Source organism: Saccharomycodes ludwigii, chromosome VI (assembly GCF_020623625.1).
Source record: "Saccharomycodes ludwigii strain NBRC 1722 chromosome VI, whole genome shotgun sequence".
Lineage (NCBI taxonomy): Eukaryota > Fungi > Ascomycota > Saccharomycetes > Saccharomycodales > Saccharomycodaceae > Saccharomycodes > Saccharomycodes ludwigii.
In genome coordinates this window covers 38,838-62,118 of record NC_060205.1, presented here as the reverse complement: position 1 = coordinate 62,118, position 23,281 = coordinate 38,838, and the positions used below count along the sequence as shown (strand labels likewise).

Here is a 23,281-nt window from a genome sequence, read left to right as displayed (position 1 = left end):
AAAACAAAAAAAAATTATTTAGTTTTCTAAATTCTTCCCAATAAAATAAATCTCTTGTTTTATTATGCATCACCCTAACTAACCGTATTATGTACCTCCACTCTAATAATACTTCCTAATTAGGAAGTATGGACAAGAATAGTGGCAAAAAAATAATCAGTGAATGTAACGATGCAAATAAAAAAAAAAATATGAATTAAAAGTTTAAAAAAAAAAAAAAAAAGAAAAAAAAAACTATCTCACTGTTTTGATAATAGGGCCTGGTTCTGGTGCTTTTAATAAGAACGTTTTGGGTGCGTTCTCACCAGTATCATTATTGTGTTGCATTTTAGGCTGTATTAATCCTTCAAAAGTTGTTTTGCTTAACGTTCCGCTTATATCAGGAATGTATTTTGCCGTAAAAATCGGTAAAACCAAAAATGTCAACAAAGATGTTAAAATAACAAAATAAATAAAGATATATCTTCTGACAATTTTTTTTCTTCTTATCAATTGTTTTTTTGTGTAGATAAACTTTTGAGTGTTTAAAATATTGGGTTTTAACCAAAATAAAATCATGGAATGGCAGCGATCAAAAAATGGAATAAATACAAACGGTACTTGAAGCGACAAAAGTAAATGGCTACACAAAAAATCAGCAGTGAAATAACTGCTTTCCATTATCTGTATAGTGTATTCTCTCATAGGCTGAGTTATAGTGGCCCATCCCATACCCGTTCTATACCAATTCCCGGACCACCAAGCAATACTGGACTTGTTATTTTTAAACTCCCTGGTCAACATAAATATAGTGATAAACTTAAAAATTACATCATGTAAATTTATGATAACAATCAACAGTAGCAAAGTTCTGGTAAAATCCCAACCTTCCAAAAACCAGATAACTTGGAAATCTAGCAAATAAATAAAAACAGACACTGTATGTGAAATTCCAGCCATTAGATCACCAGTTTTATTACAAAAACATGAAGTAGTTGGTCCAGTAAACAAAGCCACCGCGAATAAAAACGCCAACACAATTTGATTTACCAAGATTGGCATTAAACCAACAATTACCAATCTCAAAACTGAGTTAGTTGGTTGCACCATCCTCACACCCGTTTGCGCATTGATAAATGTGTAAGCAGTGAAAGAAAATATAAAAGTAAATACAGGTTTCAAAAACTCAGCCACAAATAAATTTTTAAAATATGGTTTTTTAATATCCGGCAAGTTTTTTTCTGATTCGTCACTTATCATTTTCTTTTTGAACCCTGTGTACCTTGCCCTTGACACTTTGGTGTAGCTGGTCCAGCTATTGGGTGAATATGCGCCGTATCCATGAGAAAACCAGCGCAACAACTCTCTGTAATCAACAAAAAAATCAACAAATGAAAATTGATGGGGATTAAATATAAAGGGGGCCAAGCACATGGAAATCAAGGTTATGCAAAACCACAAGAGGGCTGGTTGCCACATGGAGACCATGGAAAACAACAACATTAAAAATAATTTGCATCCTGAATAGATGGAAGTTGTGCTAAATCTGGTGTATAATTGGTAAAATTCAATTCTTGTGACAGCAAAACCACGCCCCGTTGAAATGTATCTGGCACCACCAAACGTTACATCGGACATCAAAGAATTTGAATAAATTTGGCAAACAAAAACCTCAAAAAATGGGGCCATGGATAAAATGTGATGGAAAAACCTGGATATTGATTTCCAAATTCCTCTTTCTAATAGTTCCTGGATCAACAACGGTGCAAAAGAAATGAAGAAAACGATAAATATAGATAAAACAAAGATTGTTACCCAATGTAAAACAGGTTCTAGATTGTAGCAACCAATAGGTTTTTCCACATCAGTAATCGGAATATCTTTGTTGTACACACATTTTATCAACTCATGATTCATAGACCCTATGTTTAATAACAATAAGAAAAATAGTTGTACCGACATGGTAATGAATAAATTATTTAAATGGAACCCAGGATGCGCGTAAAAAAAAGATAAAAACCTATCAATTGGCATTTGAGTCCCAATATAATAATATTCTCTGGAAAGCAATTGCTCACCCATGCCAGCACCAATTTTAGTGGTGAAATTTAAAATCTGACAGAATCCTAAGTCTCTGCCTTTGCCACATTGATAATAATCACTGTGTTTAATTCTTCCTCCCCTACAAATGGCCGTCATCCCAGCGTATATGTCCTCATTCAAATGTAATCCTTTCTGTGATTTTGATAGTCCGCCTCTAGTAGTCATAAAGATCGCGTTAATAAAATCAGGGTGCCCGTAATGCAATTTGGCACCTATTTCAGCTAATGTTCTTGCAAACAATGTGCCAAAAGTTTGCTCTTTACCAGCAGCTATATCTCCCAACACGCCTATGTTTTCGGAAAATATATACTCTCTGGCTCCAACTATGGCCACTGGAGCCTTGTCATAATGATACTCGACACCAGGAATATATGGCAAAGTGTTATCCATCTCTAGTTCTTCAAACTCACTTAAAACAGACCTAATTTTTAAACATTCTTCTAAATAATTGTCTTGGTTTGCGTCAATAACCTGAATATACTCGCCACGATAAAAAATAATTGCGTGGTTTTGGTTGTCAGATTTTCCGTCGCCCAATATCGGGTTGCCAGATAACCTCACTCTATACATTGGAATCCTTTTACCTGTTTCTGCATCAATATCGCAGAAGCCATCAATCAAACATGAATATATATGTGAGTCCTGTTTATTTTCTTCCAAGTAAGCTATTCTCAAATGTGGATATGCTCTTAGAAGAAAATTAGTGGCCTCTAGTTCATTCGGCGTAAACTTTTCCAAACGTTGCATGGAAACAACCATTTTAAACTTTCTATTTGCCATGCCTTCCAATTCTAAATCTAGTCCTTCCTGATCTTCCCCATAAACTTGGACCATTGACGGGTTTTCTATCCTATATAACAACTTTATGGCTTTAGCATAATTCATAAAGCCAGAAATGGTCCTGTAAAGAGTTTGGGTCCTCAAAGAAGCCCATATACGCGTTCTCAATGTAAACTCAGCATTAGAAGAATTAAAGCCGACGCTGTAAAATGGCAAATCATTGATTCTATTTTGAATAAAGTCGTAGTCATTATCGTTGTTCGTTAGATTTGGACTGTTGTTCGCATGGCTATCGTCTTCTTTTTCTTCTTGATCAAGATTTCCCCTTTTGGCTTTGTCTGAAGATATGTAACCACTTTCAAAGGCCAATAGCTTAGTATCTCTTACAAAACACTCCCATTCATGCGGATATAACTGTTTCAAATATTCTAGCAAAGTGATTTTCGTGTTGGCATTTTCTTCCTTAATAATCTCTCTTAAACTAAGAACAATTTTTTCTGAATAGTGAGGGATTAATACAGTGAAACTCGGCATGCATTCAACAGGGATCGGCTCAGTGATCGGAGTTGATAGAGATTGAGCAAAGAAAGAGACTCTTCTTTGTGCTTCGGAATTCTCTTGGAAGTATTCGGTCGACTTAAACGTTGAATCATCTTCTGCCACAAAAAAAGTGGGTGATTTCAAAGTTTTTTTCCCCGGCATCACAGAATCCACCTGTTGGTAAAGTAATCTCCTGACATGATCAATACTCAACAAGTGTTCTCGATACATGGAAATTACAACAGCATTCCATACCTGTGATATTAATAGTTTCGGTTTATATTGAACATCCATTTCCGAAGTGGCCAATATCTTTGAGTATATCCTTTTGGGCAATCTGGAATATATGTTTTTCCAAGGGGTCAATATCGAAGTGCCTAGCGAAATCGATAGTATGATAGAAAAAACACAATTACAAACAATATACCATAAATAGGTGTCTAAAAAAAAAGCACCAAGTCAGCTATTAGCATGATGAAAAGCGTAATTTTAGGCTGCAGTTTACAAAGTAGCGTATTTAAATATTTATCCCCTTTGCACCTACTCATGTCTAATATTGATAAAACTCTTATTGGATCTCTCAACGACAACGTCAAAAAAAAGTAGGATTCGATAAACTTGCAAAAAAAAACAGAAACCCATAGTCCATGGGAAAACCATTTGCTTCTACCAGTTAATCTCGCAAATGAAGCTGTAAAAGTTTGAGATGATATGTATCTTCTTCTTGTTTTCCCTTTATTTAAATAAGAGGTAAACAATCCACCTAAAGGTCTTATAGAAAAAAATACAATGGTAATCATTGCGATCACAAGCTGTCCAATTGAAATAATATACGCAGATTGTGAATGGACGTCCAAATCAAACATTCCCAAAGTGTATATAGAGGGAACAAAATTAATTAAGAAGCAGAAAAGTAGTCCCAGCATTCTTTTCAATAAGTGTTGCGCACCCGGCCATTCCCTAGGAACAAAGGTCCATTCGGCCATGGTAGCAAAAATTTGCACCATGCAGGCAATGGTACCAGAAAACGCTACAACTGAGAACCTAGCCTGAGGTGTAGGAGGATTGTTTAATAACTGGATATAGTTTTTCGTATAGAGTGTAGGAGTATTGAACGAAGTGAAAAACCAAAAAGTGCTGAAATGAATAATCCAAATACGGTTGAAATTAGTGGCACAGTGCAACCAAGTTCTTTTTTCTCTATAGGTCTTGTAGAATACCTTGGACCAGTTAACATCCCTTAAATACAAATATCTTTCGTGTAGAGGTTTGTCAACCAATCTATCTCCGTTATGCAAAACGATTCTTTCAATTCCCTCCGGATACCAAAACAATTGATTTGCGTCATCATAACCAATAATATCTTTGTGGTCCCTTTCCCTTTTATTGTACTTATCACCAACCTTTTCGTAAACTTGGTCCCTCAAAAAATTGTAAATAGGCGTAATAACATTATCCAAATAGTCAAACTCTTCCATTGGGTTATCCATAAGTTTTTTGTTTTCATCTGGAGATAAATTATGAAAATCATAATCCAAGGCACATTTAAATATAAAGCACAAACATTCTGGAGTAAACCTCACTTGGTTTGCTTCACCCCAACATAAAAGATATAAGGCTAGTTGTCTAGCCATCTCTTCTGAAGTTAATTGCTTCATTCTCAATGTCCATTTATAATCCAAGTTTTGATATTTCAATTTCCCATATTTCCCCTTTTTTCTTTTTTTTTTATTTTTTTTACAATTTTCTTCATCGAGCTCAAAAACATCATTGGTAATTGTGTCAATACCGTTTCCGTTTTTATTATTTGCCAAAGAATTATTAGAAACGTTGTTAAATATCGAATTACCATTTGTTCTTGAAATATCGGGAATAAATATTTGTGTATGGTTATTATTCAAGAACTCTTGTTCTTTTTGTTCCAATATTTCCATTTGTTCTTTGATATTAACGCCCCTTTTTTTGGCTAAAGCTTTATTCCTTTGATTTGATTTTCCATGAAGTGTAATATTATTGAATCCAATTTCTTCATCCAAGTCCAACTGGCAGGCAAAAAACCATTTTTTATAATTTGCATTATTTCCTCCTATATATGAAGAATGTAAAGATACTAATGCCATATTTGCCGTGGTTCTGCTAGCTCTTGAATCTAATTGTGCTAATAAATGGTGGAACATATTGTCTCTATTACTTTTTTGAAAACCAAACTTATTGGTTAAATCATCAAAAATAGCAGACAACTTTTCAAGTGAAACCGGTATTTTATCATCTTTACACCATGCTGGAAACTCAGTACTCAACATAGATAAAGAAGAAGAAGCCGCTGACACAGAAGCAGAGCTTGGTTCATTCAAATCTGATCGCATCTTTATTCTGTTACTTTTTCCTTTTTTTTTTTCTTATTGATAATTCTGCATTAATGATATGTTTAAGAAGAACTTTAGTAAAAAGAAAAAAAAGAAAAAAAAAAAAAAAAATTCTGTAAAGTTTATGGAATACATATATAATAGCTGTTAATTTTAGCCGCCCATCTTAGTGTTACTATTAAAAGCCACCAAAAGGCATATGTCACAAAAATAAACTTTTATCGCACACCTATAACGTTAAGGGCGTCAATAACAATCTTTTCCTCCCACTTATTAATTTTTTTTTTTTTTTTTTTTTAATATTTTTTTTAATATTTTTTTATGATCAAGAAAATATGTGGTTTTCAGATACAGGGAACAAAGGATGCGGGGATTGGGGAAATAGGCGGTATTTTCCACGCGGACATTCTATATGTGATCGGGCCAGTTGTAAAACGGCAAATATAAAATCACGTGCACTTTAAATTACTACAGTACACCAATTTACCGTGTAGAATGTCCCTTTGAATTAGAAATAACACACACTTCATATCTCAAATTTTATGTACCTTGATTAAGGATATTTAGAAGTATTAGGAGACAAAGGTGAAACTCTATCAACAAAGTTAACGAGTGCATAATAAGTAAAATAAATATAGGCACAATTTATAGAGACAAACGTTTCATAGCAAAATACATGAACCTTATAAGGTTGTCGCCTTCAAAAACTACCAAAGGTTTGCATCTATTGTAATCACTGTTATTAATTGTTGTTTTTTTTTTTCCACCCCCTAATTTAAGTTCGAAATTGTTTGTAAATCTACTTTGGAAAGCGCAACTGAACTTAGATAATCCGCAAATGTTGTACTTCTAATTTATTTGCATCTAAAAGTTGGATAGTTTGAATAAAGTATGAATGAAAGTCACTGTGTATAACGGCTTCATTATAGGCGTTTTCTGTGCCCCCTCCCCAAAAAAAAATAAGATATTCTTCATTAAGTGCTCTCAAAGCACAAATCATAGTTGTTTTTATTTTTTTTCTAACATGTTTATTCACTGCTTTGTGAGTAATATGTCGCTTTTAATAAATAATAAAGTCGCTTGAATAATCGGTTGCATCAGTACTAATAATGTAGCTTTCTTTTATTGCAAAGAATGTTATCAATTATTGGGTAGTTAATAATAGTTACACCAACAAGAGAAAATGTAAACTTTTAATACAAATAAAAAAGTTTGAAGAAGTAAGTCAGCATTATCTTTGAAAAGGTTGTAGTAAAAAACAAATGTTCAATTTTTTTTATTTTTTTAGTTGGCTTCTCGGTAAAAAAGGTTATCTATACTGCACGTGCTTTTTATATTTGTTGTTATACAACTAGTCCGACCCTATATAGAATGTCCGTGTTGAAAATACCGCCTATTTTATTCTTTTTGGCTTCCTGTGTCTCTAACATTTCTATCTGTTTTTTTTTTAACCGTGATTGAATAGCACGTTAGTTTCTAAGTTCACTCAATCTTACTACCGCGCTTATTAGGGAAGTCAAATTTGCTATTTCACAAATTATTATTTTTCTTTAGGATGAATGAAAAAAAAAAAAAAAAAAAAAAATTAACTAGCTCAGTAATTGTATATTATTTTAATACGTATTAATTTTTATTATGTCTGTATTAAAAAGCACAAGTTATGTAAACATAAATAATGATGGTTGTACGATGTTTTCCCTGTTTGTTGTCGTGGATCACAAGCCGGATATTTATTAATGTGGGTAAAATGAATGGAAAATATGTATTCTATATGATATGTTCTACGCACAATAGCAGCAATTGGGAATAATAGTAATTATCTTTAATTAATCTATTTCCCTGAGCTCTTGATTATCATTAAAATATAATACAACTTATAGAGCATAAATAAAACTCGTATAAAGAAATTATTTCAATTTATATCTAATGAGAAATTCACTTCATTGCTCTTTGTTTGCATTTTAGTAGCTTTTTTAACTTTTCTTTTTTATATTCATTAATTAATTTAATCATTTGTTTGTTTGTTTATTTGTTTGTTTGTTGTTTGTTTGTTTGTTTGTTTGTTTGTTTGTTTGTTTATTTGTTTGTTTTTTTTTTCTTTTTTTTTTTTTATTAATCTTTTAAATCTCAAAGATTAATTATTTTTTTAATTTTTTATTTTTTTTTTTTTTAATAAAATTTGCTCCTATATACATATATATATATATATATAATCATTTGAGCGGACCTTGTCTATTCATATTCACATAATTATTAAAGTCATTTTCCCTTCCAATATCTCCATTTTTCATCTTCTTGAATCTTTTTTTATTGAAACCAGTTACTCTTGATTAAAAAAAAAAAAAAAAAAAACCAAGACCAAACTAACTTCCATTCGCTCTTTCTAATTTTTTTTTAATTTAAAATAATTTACTCTTAAATCCACTCGTTAAATACTCAATTTAGAAAAAAAAAATAAAAAATGAAATTCTCCGCTGTTTTATTAACTTCCGCTGTTTTAGCTTCCACTGCTTTAGCTGGTTCCAGTACTCCATTGGGTATCACTTACTCTCCATACAATGCTGATGGTACTTGTAAGAGCACTTCTGAAGTCGCATCTGATGTAGCTCAACTGACTGATTATCCAATGATCAGATTATATGGCGTTGATTGTAGCCAAGTCGAAAATGTTTTGCAAGCCAAGGCTTCTGGCCAAAAGTTGTTCTTAGGAATTTACTACGTTGATGATATCTCTGGCGGTGTTGAAACCATTAGTTCTGCTATTGAAACTTATGGTTCTTGGGATGATGTTTACACTGTCTCTATTGGTAACGAATTGGTTAACGGCAATGAAGCTACTGTTGAACAAGTTGGTGAATATATTTCCACTGGTAGATCTGCTTTGACTTCTGCTGGTTACACTGGTCCAGTTGTTTCTGTTGAAACTTTTACTGCTGTTCTAAACAATCCAGGTTTGTGTGAATATTCTGATTATATGGCTGTTAATGCTCACGCCTATTTCGACTATAACACTGCCGCTGAAGATGCTGGTCCATGGTTGATGAACCAAATTGAAAGAGTTTGGGGTGCTTGTAATGGTGCCAAGAAGGTTACCATTACTGAATCTGGTTGGCCATCAGAAGGTCAAACTTATGGTAAGGCTGTTCCATCCAAGTCTAACCAAGAAGCTGCCATTAGCTCCATTTTGGATACCTGTGGTGATGACACAATCCTTTTCACTGCTTTCAATGATTATTGGAAGGCTGATGGTGCTTGGGGTGTTGAAAAATACTTTGGTATTTTATCCAGTTAAAAAATATTAGCTAAAATTAGGGGAAAAAGGTTTTTTTTTTTTTATTTGCTTTTGATTTTTTTTTTTTTTTTTTTTTTTTAAAAAAAATTATTATTATTACATGCTGTTTTAGTTCAAAGCAATAATAAAAATAGAGGATTATTTTTATTACGTTATATTTTAATATCTATATGATACCTTTTATATATATATATATATAAATATATATATATTATTATTATTATTATTATTATTGTAATTGTTGTCAGATTTATCCTGAATAATAATATTTATTTATTTTTTTTTTTCTATTTTATTTTATTCCTATCACCATCCTTTTTATATGGCAAAGTGTCTGACACTTGAATATTTTTTTTTATTTTACAACCGTTGTCTAATGTAATTCTTGTCATTTACAAGAAATTAAATAATAGGATTGTTTTTTTCTTTTTTATTTAATTTAAATAAATAATAGAAATATAATCCTATTCTGTTGTATCAAGTACGGTTCTTCAAGGAATTTGGAAGAATGCCCATTATTTTAAATAAACCATAGAGTTAATTTTACCTTAAAAATTAAACTTTTAATTGTTAAAAAAAAACTGGTAAATTGAACATGAAACATCTACGTAATACGCCTCCAAATTCATTTCTATTTTTAAAAAAAAAAAAAAAAAAAAAAAAAAAAAAGTGTTTCAAATATTAATAATAAATTCTGAGCCGTCTTCCGGTAAAAAGTACAATAAATTTATATTTTTTTTTGTTATTACACAGTCTACATACTAAGATATGGCGTATTTTATATATATAACTAAATACAATTTGCAATTCCTTATATCACGTTAGGGATGGCCTGAATATCTTGACGAGTGTTTGTTTGCCGATATTCTCCTTTCTGGTGATAAAGATCTCCTTCTTCTTCCTCTTCTCCTTCTTTCTCTATTAGCTTCAACAAATTCATTTTTATGATCAAAACCACCCTCAATTTCTTTTTTGTTTTGTTCCAATTTTAATAATTTTTCTCTCATTGGTTCAGTAAGAATCCCTAATTTAATGGCAGTAAAATAATTAATAGAAAATCTAATTTTTTCAGGATCCGTATCGTCTTTAGGAAACATATTACTTATGTAAGGTTGAATGTAAGGTTCTTCCAACATTTCTTTTAACTCCTTAACGCCCAAGTCTGCCACTAGTTCTTGGAATATAAACTTGATATAAACTCTTCCAGCGGGGGTCGTTTCCTCCTGATTCATATGTATGCACTGGAAAACCTCAAAACCAACATAATCCGTGGCTAGCAAATGACCCCAAAATTTACCAATATTTCTTAGTTGATTAGGTTCATAATCGTTACAATTATTGTAATTCTCAATAAATATCTCTTTAAAAGCTTTCTGCCATGAACTATGAGTATTGCATAGCTTTTCCGCGAGTATGCCGTAAAACTTGGAATATGTCGTTTCCTGCGATGAAGATTTTATAATAACATCTACAGCTAAAGGTTTTTGAAAATCTGGAAGCCTTAATTTAAGTAGTTTGTGTGCAGCTTCGTCACCAGACAAGGATCCTTTTATTATTAAATATATTTTCTTTTTAAACTCAATGGTCTCAGTGTTACTCATATCAGTAACTTTGATTAAAGTAGTATTCTCATCATTCTTTTTTTCGTTAATGTCAGGATCTATTTGTTCAAAAAAGGGTATTATTTTCTCTCGATACAGTTTTTGGTAATCCAGTTCTAGTTGATCAAAATTTTCATCATATTGAAATTCTGTTAAAAACTTAAAAGAAGTTAAAGTGTCTAGAGTTATTACATGTTGGGTCATCGAATATTTCCATTCGTATTTTTGCAATCGTAAATGTTTGTAATCCACCTTTGCCTCGTCTAGCAAAGAAATGATTAGTTCATTCGTCTTTGTATCTATATTTTCATTTAAAATGGAATTCAATTTATTTATTAGAAGGTCGTGGATACTCTTATTTGAATCGAAAATATGATCCCCACATAATAGTAATACTTTTGAAACAAAGTAATAGTTATTTTCCGCTAAGAACTCTTGAATAATTTCTAATAAAATGACTTCGTCCATTATTTTTAATCTAACCAAAGCACATATATACCTTAAAAATATATCAGTTGAGGTACTTGTATCTTTATTTTTTAAATTATCATAAAATTCTTTTAAAATGCCGGTAGCTATTGATGCACCAAGTTCTTCGATTAAAGTATTGATGTAACAAATCAAGTCCAATAAGTTTTGATATCCAAATGAACTTTGTTGTTTCATATAAGTTATGAGGTAATTACAAACCAGATGTTTTCCTCGTACTATATTAACTTTAAATAACTTCAAATAAGGTAAGGGTGATTCTATTTTTGTATCTGAGGTAGCGAGTGATGAAATATTGTCTTTAATATAGTCAGACAATTCCTTCCAGTTTACTTTCTGTTCATCCCTTGATTTTAACGGCATTCCTCTGTTGTCACTTTTTTTTTTTTCCTTAAATATTGATTTTGTTATTTTGTTTGTTTCTATATATATATATATATGTGTGTATAGCGTTTAAGGAATTTATTTTAAAATGTATACCAAATCGATTTGTATTAATGCTGGTTAATAATTAGTAAAACCTTTTTTTTTTAATCCGATATTACTTAAAAATACCGAACTTTATTTTTTCCTAAAAATATCCTTTCGGACAATATAGGTTCACGGTTTATTGAATTTTGATCATCAATATTTTTATACATATTTATTACTCATAATTTTATTATTATTAATAATATTTACATATATTAATATTATCTTATTTTGAATTATACATATAATTATTCTCTGATATATTAATTAATAAATAATCTAAAATAAAAGCAATTAAACACACTTTCTAATGCCTAGGGTATTACTGTTTGTCAATACTGTTAACACAACAGATCTAAAATCATCCTTTTTTCCAAAACTTTATGAAAATTGTTTTCAATTTGCCAACGTTAATTATTTAACTATCGCCGTATTGCCTCGGATTACCGACGCAATGCATTTGGATGACATTTTAGGTCTTATATATAGTAAAGCTCGTGAAATATTACTTAGCTCTGGTAATTTTGAAATCAAAGTTGATGTTTTGTTCAATAAACCAAAAGATTTTTACACAACTCAAACTTGGGATTGTGTTTTTATTCCAAAGGATTTAGAGCATTCTTTTAAGGAAAAGTTTCTCAGGGTGGAATTTTATTCATTTTCTGGTACTGAACAAATAGAAACCTTCTCAAAAGATGAACCAAAATATACTGAAAATTTTTACAAAGTTAGTGCTTTGGGGGGCACATTTGACCATATACACGATGGCCATAAAATTCTACTTAGTGTTGCTGCATTTTTGACAAGCAAAAAGCTTATAATAGGTATAACACATGATAAATTATTGGTGAATAAAAAGTACAAAGAATTTCTTCAGCCAATCGAAGTTAGAGAATCCAATGTAAAGAATTTTTTGAACTTAATAAAACCAGGTCTAAAAATCGAACTTGTTCGTATAAAGGATGTCTGTGGTCCAACAGGTACAGCACCGGATATTGAAGCTTTAGTGGTAAGTAGAGAAACAGTCAAGGGGGGTGAAACAGTTAACAACACAAGGCAAGCGCATGGATTGTGTCCTTTAAAAATATTTGTCGTTAACGTATTGGGTGGCAGAGAAGAAGATGGTTGGAAAGAAAAAGTTAGCAGTACACACTTGCGCGAATTAGAACAACTAAAGCAAGATCACTGCAACAAAATATTACATCCCAAATAATAAATACAATTATTCAAAATATACATAGTAATAGATTTTTTTTTTTTTTTTTTTTTTTTTTTTTCTGATATATAAAAATTATAATAACAATATTTAACCATACAATATTAATTCTTAATCATAATTGGTCTATCAAATGTAGACTGCTGTCTCGAACGATCAGGATGATCCAAACAAATATAATCAAATGGTTCCATGATATCATAAGGCGTAATTTGATCTATCTCATCATCTGGTTTATCACTTAAATCAATTAGCTTGTTATCTCTATGCATGATTATACCTAATTTTATTCTCATAAATTCTTTTTGACCCAACCCAAAACAGGCATGCAACCTGTTTTTCATAGAAAATAAGCTTTCCTCTGGTAATATTCTAAACAAAAACGAAATACCATGTGTTTTACTTAAATCTTTGAAATATTGAACAACAATCACTAATTTCCCGTGTTTTTTATAATTTGAAACGCTTAAATCTTGTGATTCTTCCTCGACAGATTCCTCCAACAGCCTGATCAATTCAACTTCTTCTGGCAAAACCCTTGCCAATACAACCATTTCAGGCGAAATTTCCTCAACAAAATTATCATCAAAAAATACATTGGAAAAACAATGATCGATATTAGCCCATAAAAGTAAATGAGGTGCTAGCTTGTTGTCTAATGGAACTCTGCTAACTAACTTTTCTTTCAATTCTTTAATATTGCAAGAGGTTACAACACTAAACTCATATACATGGGTATGTATGTAATTATCTTTCATCCAATATATCTTGATTGACTTTAAGTTTTCCAACTCAGAAAGTGGTATAGACAACAGTTCATACTCAAAGGGTGGTATTTCATATTGAGAAAAATTCTTCAGTAGGGAACTCTCCAAAATTGAATTTGATTTCAATGGATAACGTACATTATTGTAACACGCATTAATTCTTATTTTTCGATAATCAGTATTTAATTCTTTAGCAACAAGTTTAGCTAGATCTTTATATGAAATCTTACTCGAAACCCATAGACTAAATTCTTTAGAATCTTTTGTTTTGTTTGGTATCACATATTCCTCATCGGTAGATTGTGAACTAGTAAACCTAATTTTAATTCTAAATCTTAAAAACGAGTAAAAATCTTTGGAGTTGGTGTATAATGGGTAAAATTCAGTATTAAGGTTTCTCAATTGGCGTTGAACTGTGATTATATCACCATTGTATAACTCATTTTCTATATAGGTACTGTTGCCGTCAATATTCTCAATCAAACCTGGTTGGACCTCTTCTACTATTTGATCAGATATATCCGGATATAAATCACTAACACATTGTAAAGCTGTTTTTAAAGAATCTTTTTGACTCGTCACTATATGGGCTAAACCATGCAATTTTTGAATATTCGGGTCAAAGATCTTTATAAAAATTAATATTCCGTATTGAAGCTCCCCGTTAAATAAATAATCTTGCGCATAATCCAAAGCTCCATTTTCAGCTTGCTTCTTGAATATCTCGAGATAATTAGAGGTGGGTGGGTATTTTGAAATACAACGAATATCAAAGTAAGATTCTTCAAGATATAAATCAACATTGAATGCAGGTACAGCGCCAATTTTTTCAAAGACATCTTCCAGCGTTGACTCATCCAACCCAGAAGGCAAAATTTTGTTTAAACGCAAAGTAAAACTTTTCCTGTACCCAACCGTCCAAATATTGACAAGTTTTTGGTCCACAATATTGAACTGTTCATATATTCCCTTTCTTACGTCACACAACTTCGATTTCTTCAAAACTTTCATCTGTAAAGGATATTCGTTAGCCTTGTGTAACTCAGTGTCATACAACCTACTCCTTATATTTGGCGAATAATCAAAGCCTTGATAGTTCATAAAATTCCTGTGGGAATGTATGTTTAATTTATAATATAAATATAACTCTTCTTGCTCCTTCTTTTTCCTTTCCTTTTCCTTGATTTCCTTGTCTAGCTCTTCTATAACATAAGAGGGCACATCCTCCAAAGTTACATTTTTTAAAATTTCAGTCTCTTGTGATCTTGCAATATACACTAACATATAAGCACTTGTCTGCCTTGACAATACATAAGATTGGTACTTAGCTCTAGTAAACTTTTTAACTTCCTCATCAGGTAACCTTTCACATCCAAAATTTTCGTCAAAAACCTCCCTTTTTGTAACCCTCAAAACCCTGTCGTCATCAAACCTAAACCATTTATCCTCCACACCAGGTTTAATAAGAGCATAGTAATGACCAGTATCAATTTCTCCTGAATGCACTAAAACACCATGCAAATCATAAATGCAACTTTTTTCAGAATTTTCCAAATATGGGGAAAGATCTATAGAATCAGGAAATTCATATTTGTCATTAATCTTGATTAATCTGTCATATTGGAAATCATATTCAAATCTTTTCAATTGTAAATGTAGGATGGGAGGGAAACTTTGAAAAACAACACCCTTTTTCGCATCTTGTAGTCCATATCCTTCAGCTGCATATTGATTTTCTCCATCAAGCATTTCCACTTCAATATAATTTTCAAAAGAGTTCTTCAAACCTTTTAATCCTTTCACATTCAATTGAATATCCCAAAAATCTTCCACTCTACTGGATTCATAATCTACATTAACACACTTGATATAACTTTTCATTTTACCCACAAAAAGCTCGTTTAATTTTCCCTCCACTGACGTGCCTTTCATTTTTTGTTCCAAACATTCCATTAAAATACGATTCAACTCTTGGACATCATGTTGTGTGAATGCATCGCCAGTATCCCATCCAAAACTTTTGGTTAACTCCAGAGTATCCAGCGGTTGGTTAGAAGTTTGTAGTAAATAAAATGCTCTTTGTAAAGCCAAAGGAACACTATTTGTAGCAACTTCGTTGGCTGTGGGAATCGCGTACACCAATTTACGAAATTCCTTTGTGAAAAAATATGATTGCAGTAAGGAATTCAAATAACATGTTGCACCCTGATTTTTAAGACCAACAAACCCGGTCTCCTTTTTGGAGTCATAATTGATAAAGTTATGCCACAATACGCCTGTTGGATCCTTAATTCCTCTCACCAAAACTGATACATTTAATGTTTTTCCATTTCCCAATAAACCTGTCTGTTGGTCACTGCTTTTCAGCGATAAATAGCGGGTTTTTAATTTTTCTAAATCAACAAAATCGGAAAACCCCCAGTCAGTTTCATTGGGACTAAATCTGTGATAAGCGGTTTTACTCAGACTTATGGTAGAATCCTCACCTGGCTTTGAAATTATGATACTAAACTGGGCACATATATGCCAATCTGGATCTTTTTCATCATCCACAGGATGTGGTTCTAAATAAATAGCTAAATTACGATTGTTGCTGTTACCATTGGGAAAAAAAAGAATTTTCCAATTATAACCACCAAGTTGGTATGAGGGGGAAATGTGTTTAGGAGAAGTTAGATTATTCCAATTATCAATTACCCATGTAAATCCACCCTCAAATTCTGTTTCTAAATCTTGGAATTGGTGAAAATATTGATCAATAGGTTTCTCAAGATCAACAAGATCACAGATCTTCTCATTTGATGTTTGGATATTGATGTTCTCTTCATCTTTAGAAGCCATTATTTATTGTTGCTACTTTTACCCTTTTTTCTAGTTTATTTTTTTTTTTTTTTTCCTCTTTATAAGGTGCTGAGAGATATTGATGTGTGTTCTTATAAATCAAGGGAAAGACAGAGAGGGAAGATTATATTGCAGATAAATAAAAAATTTATATTATACTTGGTTAATTAATGGTAATTTAAGGTTGCCGCTGTCCCTTTTTTTTTTTGTTTCTTTAGTATATACTTGTAAAAAGTTTCCCTTTTGGTTTAAAAGATTGAAGGAAAAAAAAAAAAAAAAAAAAAAAAAATACGTTATGAAAGTAAAATGGTATATTATTTGGATTGATCCGTACAACAAATAAACACTCCTTTTTTTTTTTTTTTTTTTTTTTTTTTCCTCTTCTTTCTTTTTGTGCGCTTCTTCTAACATGTACAGTGTAAAAGCATGTAACTTGGTGTTGTGTGGCTATTTCTTCGTGCCCTTCACTTTATGTGTTTATAATAAATTAACCTAAAAAAGAAAAGAAAAAAGTCGTAGAACAATAATTCTAAGGGGTATTTATTACTTTCCTTTCTTTTTTTAGCACCTTTCAATCCCTGGTAATTATTGCTCTTTTTCTCTCTCTCCAATCCGCCTTGAAAAATTAGCTAAATTTATATAAAACATTTACCAGATTTGTTTTACTCAAGCAAGAAAAAATATATCGGTCAAGTAATCAAAGGGAATAACTATTATTAAGTTTTTGGCAATTCTATTAAACAAAATAATTTAAAGTTCCAAGGAAAGGTGATGCAATACGATGTTAGCAATTAAAAATAACATTTCTTTGACCCGTATTATAGTTAAGAACAGGTCAGCACGATTGTTGTTATCTACACAAAAAAGATTCAACTCAGATAACGTTTCAACAACCCAAAACGATATTCAAAAAAAAGATGAGGAGGTTGGCGAGAGCAATAAAACCGAAAATACAGGTGTCATCCACAAATCTAAAAGAGAAACCTTGATTTATTTTGATAACATTTATCAAAGAGCTGGTTCTATTTTTAATTTATTACAATGGTACGATTTCATTTCATTAAGATCCACCACAAAGAGCACTAGCCAAAGGATAATGAAATATGCAAATAATCCAGCAAACCCTATACATGGATTAGAGCTAAATTCACTTGTTCCAATGAGGAAGGATGGGGGTTGTTTTGCTAAGTTTTATATTCCACCAAATTATACTCTATCTGAGGTTAATGCTAAGATCCAATCAAATACTGAATTAGCTAGCAAAGGTAACTTGCTCTCTTTTATAACTAAAGTTACTGCCTTCCCAGTGAAAGGTACTCCATGGATAGAAGATTTAAAAAGACTACCAAAAAAAATCATTCATGTTAAATTTGAGGGAGAACATATTTTCACCGAAGAAGAACTTTACGCCTTGTTTAGAAGATACGGTCAAATAGTAGAGATAATTGCTGGTGGGACGCAACAAGCTACCATTATCTTCAAGTCTTTAAAGGGCGCCACTTGTGCCAAAAATTGTATAAATGGTCTTTTTGTCAATGGCACCACATTGCATATTCAATTTGATAAAAAAGGTTCTTCTACGTATGTTAGAGACTTTTTTGTTAACCATACCAGAATTGCAGTTCCCTTGCTTTTTGCGTTTATTTCGATCCTAGCTGTGTTGATTTTTGATCCGATAAGAGAATTCATGATTGAACAAAAGATTACACATAAATATTCATTATCAAAGGATAACTACTGGATTAAGTATTTAGCAAGATGGACCAATAAAACTATGAGTTCTTTTAGGAATTTTTTGGGAAGTTACAATTCGAAGCAGCAATCGGACGTAACATCATTATGGGAAGAACGTGTTGAGCAGGCTAATGATTTGAAAATGTGGTTAGAAGAAAATAACAATACATTCGTGATCGTAAGAGGACCCAGAGGTTCGGGTAAACATGAATTAGTGATGCGTTATACTTTGAAAGATAGAAATAATGTTTTATATTTAGACTGTGAAAATTTGGTTAAAACAAGAATTGATTCTAAATTTTTAAAAAATGCTGCCTCCCAATTGGGCTATTATCCCATATTTCCATGGATTAATTCTATTGCAAGTATTGTAGACTTGGGGGTTCAAGGATTGACAGGTCAAAAATCTGGATTGTCTGAATCTAAGGAAAAACAATTTAATACTATGTTGGGGACAAGTTTGATGGCTATTAGGAGAATTGCCTTGCAAAAATATAAGCCAACGATAACACTAGAAGATGGTACCGTGGTAAGTATTAAAGAAGAGGATTATTTACAGCAACACCCTGAAGAAAAACCCGTCATTGTGATTGATAGGTTTTCTAATAAATCAGAAATCAATAATTTTGTTTACAAAGAGTTGGCAGACTGGGCTGCACTTTTAGTTCAGATGAATATGGCACATGTTGTGTTTTTAACGGAAACAGTTTCTCCAAATCAACTATTGAGTGAATCCTTACCAAATCAAGTTTTCAAAAACTTGGTTTTGTCAGATGCTTCCAAAGAAAATTCAGAGAAATATGTTTTAGAACGTTTGGATGAAAAGTATCAGAATGAAAAATTACGGAAAGGAGTTGAGACTTCACTAGCGCCCTTGGGTGGAAGGATGCTGGACTTGCAAGGATTTGTCAGAAGGGTTAAGTCTGGTGAAAGCCCTGAAGAGGCGTTGAACAAAATGATTATTCAATCTACTGAACAAATTACTCAGATGTTTTTGAACGACAAAGCAAATCCTTTAAGAGCGGCACAAGCTTGGGAATTGATTGAATTGTTGAGTGAAAACTATTATGTAGATTTTGATAAGATTGTTTTCAAACCATTGTTTAAAGCAGCTCCGGAGGAAGCCTTGTTGGATTTAGAAAAACAAGGATTAATAACTGTATCTAGAGATAGGGGTATTTTAGATAAGATTATGCCAGCCAAACCGTTATTTAAATCATCCTTTCAAAATCTAGTTAAAGACGCCAAGGTTTCGACTGTGTTAAAAACTGGATATTATTTAAGAGTCATTGCTTTTGAAACTGGTAGAATTAGAAAGTGGGAGGAAGAGTTGAGGTTGTTGGGTAAAGTAAGTGATCAAAAAATGTTTAAGAGTAGATTGGAATATTTGTCGAATAAAATTGATTTAAGTGACAAAGTTATTGATAACTCTGAGAATGAAATTAAAAAATTATCTCAATCGGTATAAATCCGCGTTTATATAGATGCCGAGTAATTTTAATTTTAATTTTTTTTTTTTTTTTTTTTTTCTCTCCCGATGTAAGTGTTTATAGTTATTATTTTCATATGCTGTTTATTTTATATTCATTGTGTAACATATTCATATAATTTTTTTTTTTTGTTTATTTATTGTCCGTAAAATTTAATAATATTCACCAAAGAACTCTTTATTCAAATTTATGAAATGTATTATTGAAATGTAAACAAAGTATTATTAATGGGGAAAAAAAAACGAATTTTTTACGACTAAACGGCTATACTAATATTAGAATAAATTTATAAAAATATAAAATAATTATTAACAGTATATTACTTCTATATAGAGAAAAAAAAAAAAAAAAAAAAAAAAAAAAAAAATTTTTTCTCTGCCCCTTCACTTGAATTGCTACGCATATTTTTACCTGGATAAATCACATTGAGACTACGATCTTCAAAATAATGAAAACCCATAAAAATAAACATATCAACCCCCTGTATATTTCACAGTTTTCATCGCAAGTGTACCAAAAAAGGGTGACTAGTAAATAAAACACAAAAAACAAACTATGGTCCAAACTAAAAGAAGTAGAATCCCAACAGTTTGCAGAGCTTGTAGAAAAAGAAAATCCAAATGTGATAGACTAAGACCTCAATGTTCCAGATGTGTGGAATCCAAGACTGATTGTATTTATGAACAAGATATTTCTTTTCTCGAACCAAATATTATTGATGATCCTTTAAGTGTGAGTAGTTCCGACTCAAACACATATAGTGTAAAAAATTTTGAAAAAAAGGGATTATCTTCTTCTTTTTCTTCATCATCTCCCTCTTCCAAGAATATCTTTGCAGATCCAACCGTTAATTTAAGAAATTTTCCTGAACCAACAATGATGATCTTGGAAAACACTAAATATTTGGATAATCCACTTTCAGTTGTGGCAATCTGTCAGAAAGATGCATATCTAAGAACTATCTCTGGGTCTATATTTTGCATATCCCATTTTCAATACGAGATAAGGAATGATGCTCAATTTTTGTCCGTAATGCAAAATATATTATTAAAAGATTCAAACAATCAAGTGATTGAGAAACCCTTTTTGGCATTTATTGAAAAAATTATCGAAAGAAACGCTAAATTTCACAACAAAAGTAAACCAGAGTTGTGGACGCCATATACACTTTTTTGGAATGACTATAAGTTACTGGATACCATAGAAGATAAACCGCCACTATTCTTACAAAATATTCTGCATGACATTGAACACATTTTACCCGACAGCAAAATAACCAAGCTATTACTGTATCATTTTTACCAAAACATATATCCAATTCATCCTTATTTGGATATTCCTTCCTTTGATTATAATTTTAATGTTCTTTTTAAAGACTCGGTGGATCCAACAAGACACCAAATTGTACTAGGGACGAAAAACATCAGGAAGAAGATTGTTACTGTTGCTTTGTTGTTATTAATTTTAAAAATAGCATCTACTTCCATAGTGGTTGGTGATGCTATAGAACATATTGAATTAAAAGATTATATAGAACGCTTCAAGGACTTATCTTTCTCACGGAAAACAGTCATTTATGCTCAAAAACTATATTCTTTGTTAAATGTTATGGAGTCTTCCGACGAAGACGGCCTAGCATTTTTACTATATTTAAATGTATATGAGACATATTACCCGGAGGATGAAAACCTATGTTTGTTACAAAAACAACAATTGGTTTATAGCGCCATACACGACGTTACAAAGTTTTTGGGATTACATAGAGACCCTAGTGTGTATCCACAATTGGATGATTTAGTGTATTCAGGGCCTAATTATAGAAATTACAGGAGAAAGTTGTGGTTAGGTTCTATATCTTGGAGACTTTCAAGGTTATTAACGGATGGATACAGTTCTGCCACAGATGTGGAAGAGTTGGACGTGTTTTTAAATGAGGAAAGTCAATTTTTACGGAATATAGAGGAGGATTCAGTCAAGGAGTTGGCTTATGAAACACCTTTGTATATTATCTTTATCAAAAAGTTTCATTTGTATTCTATGTTGTTAAAATTGAATCGTGTATGCAATAAGCCGGGAGAAGGAATTTTATTATCAGAAATTTGTAAGTTAATGGAAAGGTGTGAAAATGTTTTAGCCAATGATTTTCCATTATGCGCTATGTCAAAAGTCTCGGACCAACTTTACCCCTTATCTTTTGAATTTAACGACAACGGTTTTAATAGCAACAGTAATCAGTTCAACTTGGCAGAAATTCAAGCAACCGAGATATTTAACAACAATTTATTGGGTAGATTATGTTTATTGAACATTTCGTTTTTATTAATGGTTTATTTTGAAGAATTAACAATAAAAAAACCACATGAATATGGAAAACTACATGAAAAATTTATTTTAGAGACTTTTCGGTTGGAAATTGAATTATTAAGTTTGATAACCAAATATTTGGAAGACCAATATTCAGGATTTATACCCGAAAAACAAGCATATTTAATCAAAAAAAATTGTTTTAATGTTCTATTAAAATGCTGGATGATTTTAGTATCTTTTATATTAAGATTTTCGTATGCAGAACAAGCGTATACTAGAATTTTTAATTCGCAGAATTTTTTGTACAATAAACAGAAAAATGCACCAAAACAAGAGCAGACAATTTTATTAACTCAACAACTTCTTCAAAAATTATCCCTACTTTTGAAATACACGGTACATTTGAGTTCAGAAAAGCTAGCCAAAAAATATTTTTGCAGCTATGAGGCTACATGTGTGTTTAGCTATATCTCCCATCTTTTAGATATTGGAAAAATAAAGGAGAGTATGGAAAGATGTTTAAATTTAAAAGATTTTCTACCTGTTCATATCAAGAGAAACGCTAATTTGAAATGGAGATTTGATCTAAATGATGCCTCCAAAATTAAAGATAGATTAGTTGATATGAATTGTTTGGGCACGATTGATGCAAACTTGGTGGGTAAACTAATAGCTATATTTGAGAATGTTGGATTTTCATTCATATTGGCTAATGAAAAAAGAGATGAGTTTATTAACGATAAAGATAACAACACTTATACGATGTCTAAATTTTTAAATGAAGATTATAATGTCTCCCAACTATGGGAGGGTGATTTAGATGAATATTTTGATTTTTGGGATTACGAAGCGAAAGATACAGGTGAAGAAATTCATAACATTCATATACGGTAGAGGGAGGGAGTTAGTAGTAAAACATAAAAAGGGACAATAATAATATTAAAAAAAAAAAAAGAAAAAAAAAACAAGAGGAAAAAATGCAGCCATGCATCTCAAAAGATTTTGTTGCTGTTGTTGTTACAGATTAATTTATTGATCATTTTTTCAAGAACAAAGATAATAAAAATTATATATATATATGTATATATATATACGTAGGAGGGAAAAAGGAAAAGAAAAAAACACAGAACAACGTAATGCAAACACACTTTACATTAAATAGGAAAGAAAAATATAGATGAGAACAATAAGATAGAGTTATTTACAGGAATGCGGGTTTTGCTCTCTTTCATTTGATACAAACCTATTTTCAGATTTCTGTTGGCTGTAGTAAGACCCAAGTGTTATAAAAATATGTAATAAATA

General features: G+C 31.3%; 7 protein-coding genes across 7 annotated transcripts; 4 read left to right on the top strand and 3 right to left on the bottom strand.

The window, feature by feature from the left end:
• Window positions 1-234: 234 nt before the first annotated feature.
• On the bottom strand, window positions 235-3,696 carry FKS3 (putative 1,3-beta-D-glucan synthase; the record flags this gene model as incomplete). The annotated part of the gene is made up of 1 exon (XM_046079465.1): window positions 235-3,696. The coding sequence occupies one exon, from the start codon at window positions 3,694-3,696 to the stop codon at window positions 235-237; it is 3,462 nt and encodes a 1,153-aa protein (XP_045932931.1).
• Window positions 3,697-8,229: 4,533 nt separating this feature from the next.
• SCDLUD_004418 (uncharacterized protein) lies at window positions 8,230-9,060 on the top strand (the record flags this gene model as incomplete). Its single annotated transcript, XM_046079464.1, has 1 exon — window positions 8,230-9,060. One exon carries the CDS (start codon window positions 8,230-8,232, stop codon window positions 9,058-9,060), a length of 831 nt encoding a protein of 276 aa, XP_045932930.1.
• Window positions 9,061-9,881: 821 nt separating this feature from the next.
• Window positions 9,882-11,327, bottom strand: CWC22 (U2-type spliceosomal complex subunit CWC22; the record flags this gene model as incomplete). Its single annotated transcript, XM_046079463.1, has 1 exon — window positions 9,882-11,327. The coding sequence occupies one exon, from the start codon at window positions 11,325-11,327 to the stop codon at window positions 9,882-9,884; it is 1,446 nt and encodes a 481-aa protein (XP_045932929.1).
• A 604-nt stretch (window positions 11,328-11,931) lies between these two features.
• Window positions 11,932-12,834, top strand: CAB4 (putative pantetheine-phosphate adenylyltransferase; the record flags this gene model as incomplete). The annotated part of the gene is made up of 1 exon (XM_046079462.1): window positions 11,932-12,834. One exon carries the CDS (start codon window positions 11,932-11,934, stop codon window positions 12,832-12,834), a length of 903 nt encoding a protein of 300 aa, XP_045932928.1.
• Window positions 12,835-12,941: 107 nt separating this feature from the next.
• Window positions 12,942-16,445, bottom strand: UBP15 (ubiquitin-specific protease UBP15; the record flags this gene model as incomplete). The annotated part of the gene is made up of 1 exon (XM_046079461.1): window positions 12,942-16,445. The coding sequence occupies one exon, from the start codon at window positions 16,443-16,445 to the stop codon at window positions 12,942-12,944; it is 3,504 nt and encodes a 1,167-aa protein (XP_045932927.1).
• Window positions 16,446-17,226: 781 nt separating this feature from the next.
• Window positions 17,227-19,647, top strand: YME2 (Yme2p; the record flags this gene model as incomplete). The annotated part of the gene is made up of 1 exon (XM_046079460.1): window positions 17,227-19,647. One exon carries the CDS (start codon window positions 17,227-17,229, stop codon window positions 19,645-19,647), a length of 2,421 nt encoding a protein of 806 aa, XP_045932926.1.
• A 577-nt stretch (window positions 19,648-20,224) lies between these two features.
• Window positions 20,225-22,870, top strand: SCDLUD_004413 (uncharacterized protein; the record flags this gene model as incomplete). Its single annotated transcript, XM_046079459.1, has 1 exon — window positions 20,225-22,870. The coding sequence occupies one exon, from the start codon at window positions 20,225-20,227 to the stop codon at window positions 22,868-22,870; it is 2,646 nt and encodes an 881-aa protein (XP_045932925.1).
• Window positions 22,871-23,281: the final 411 nt, after the last annotated feature.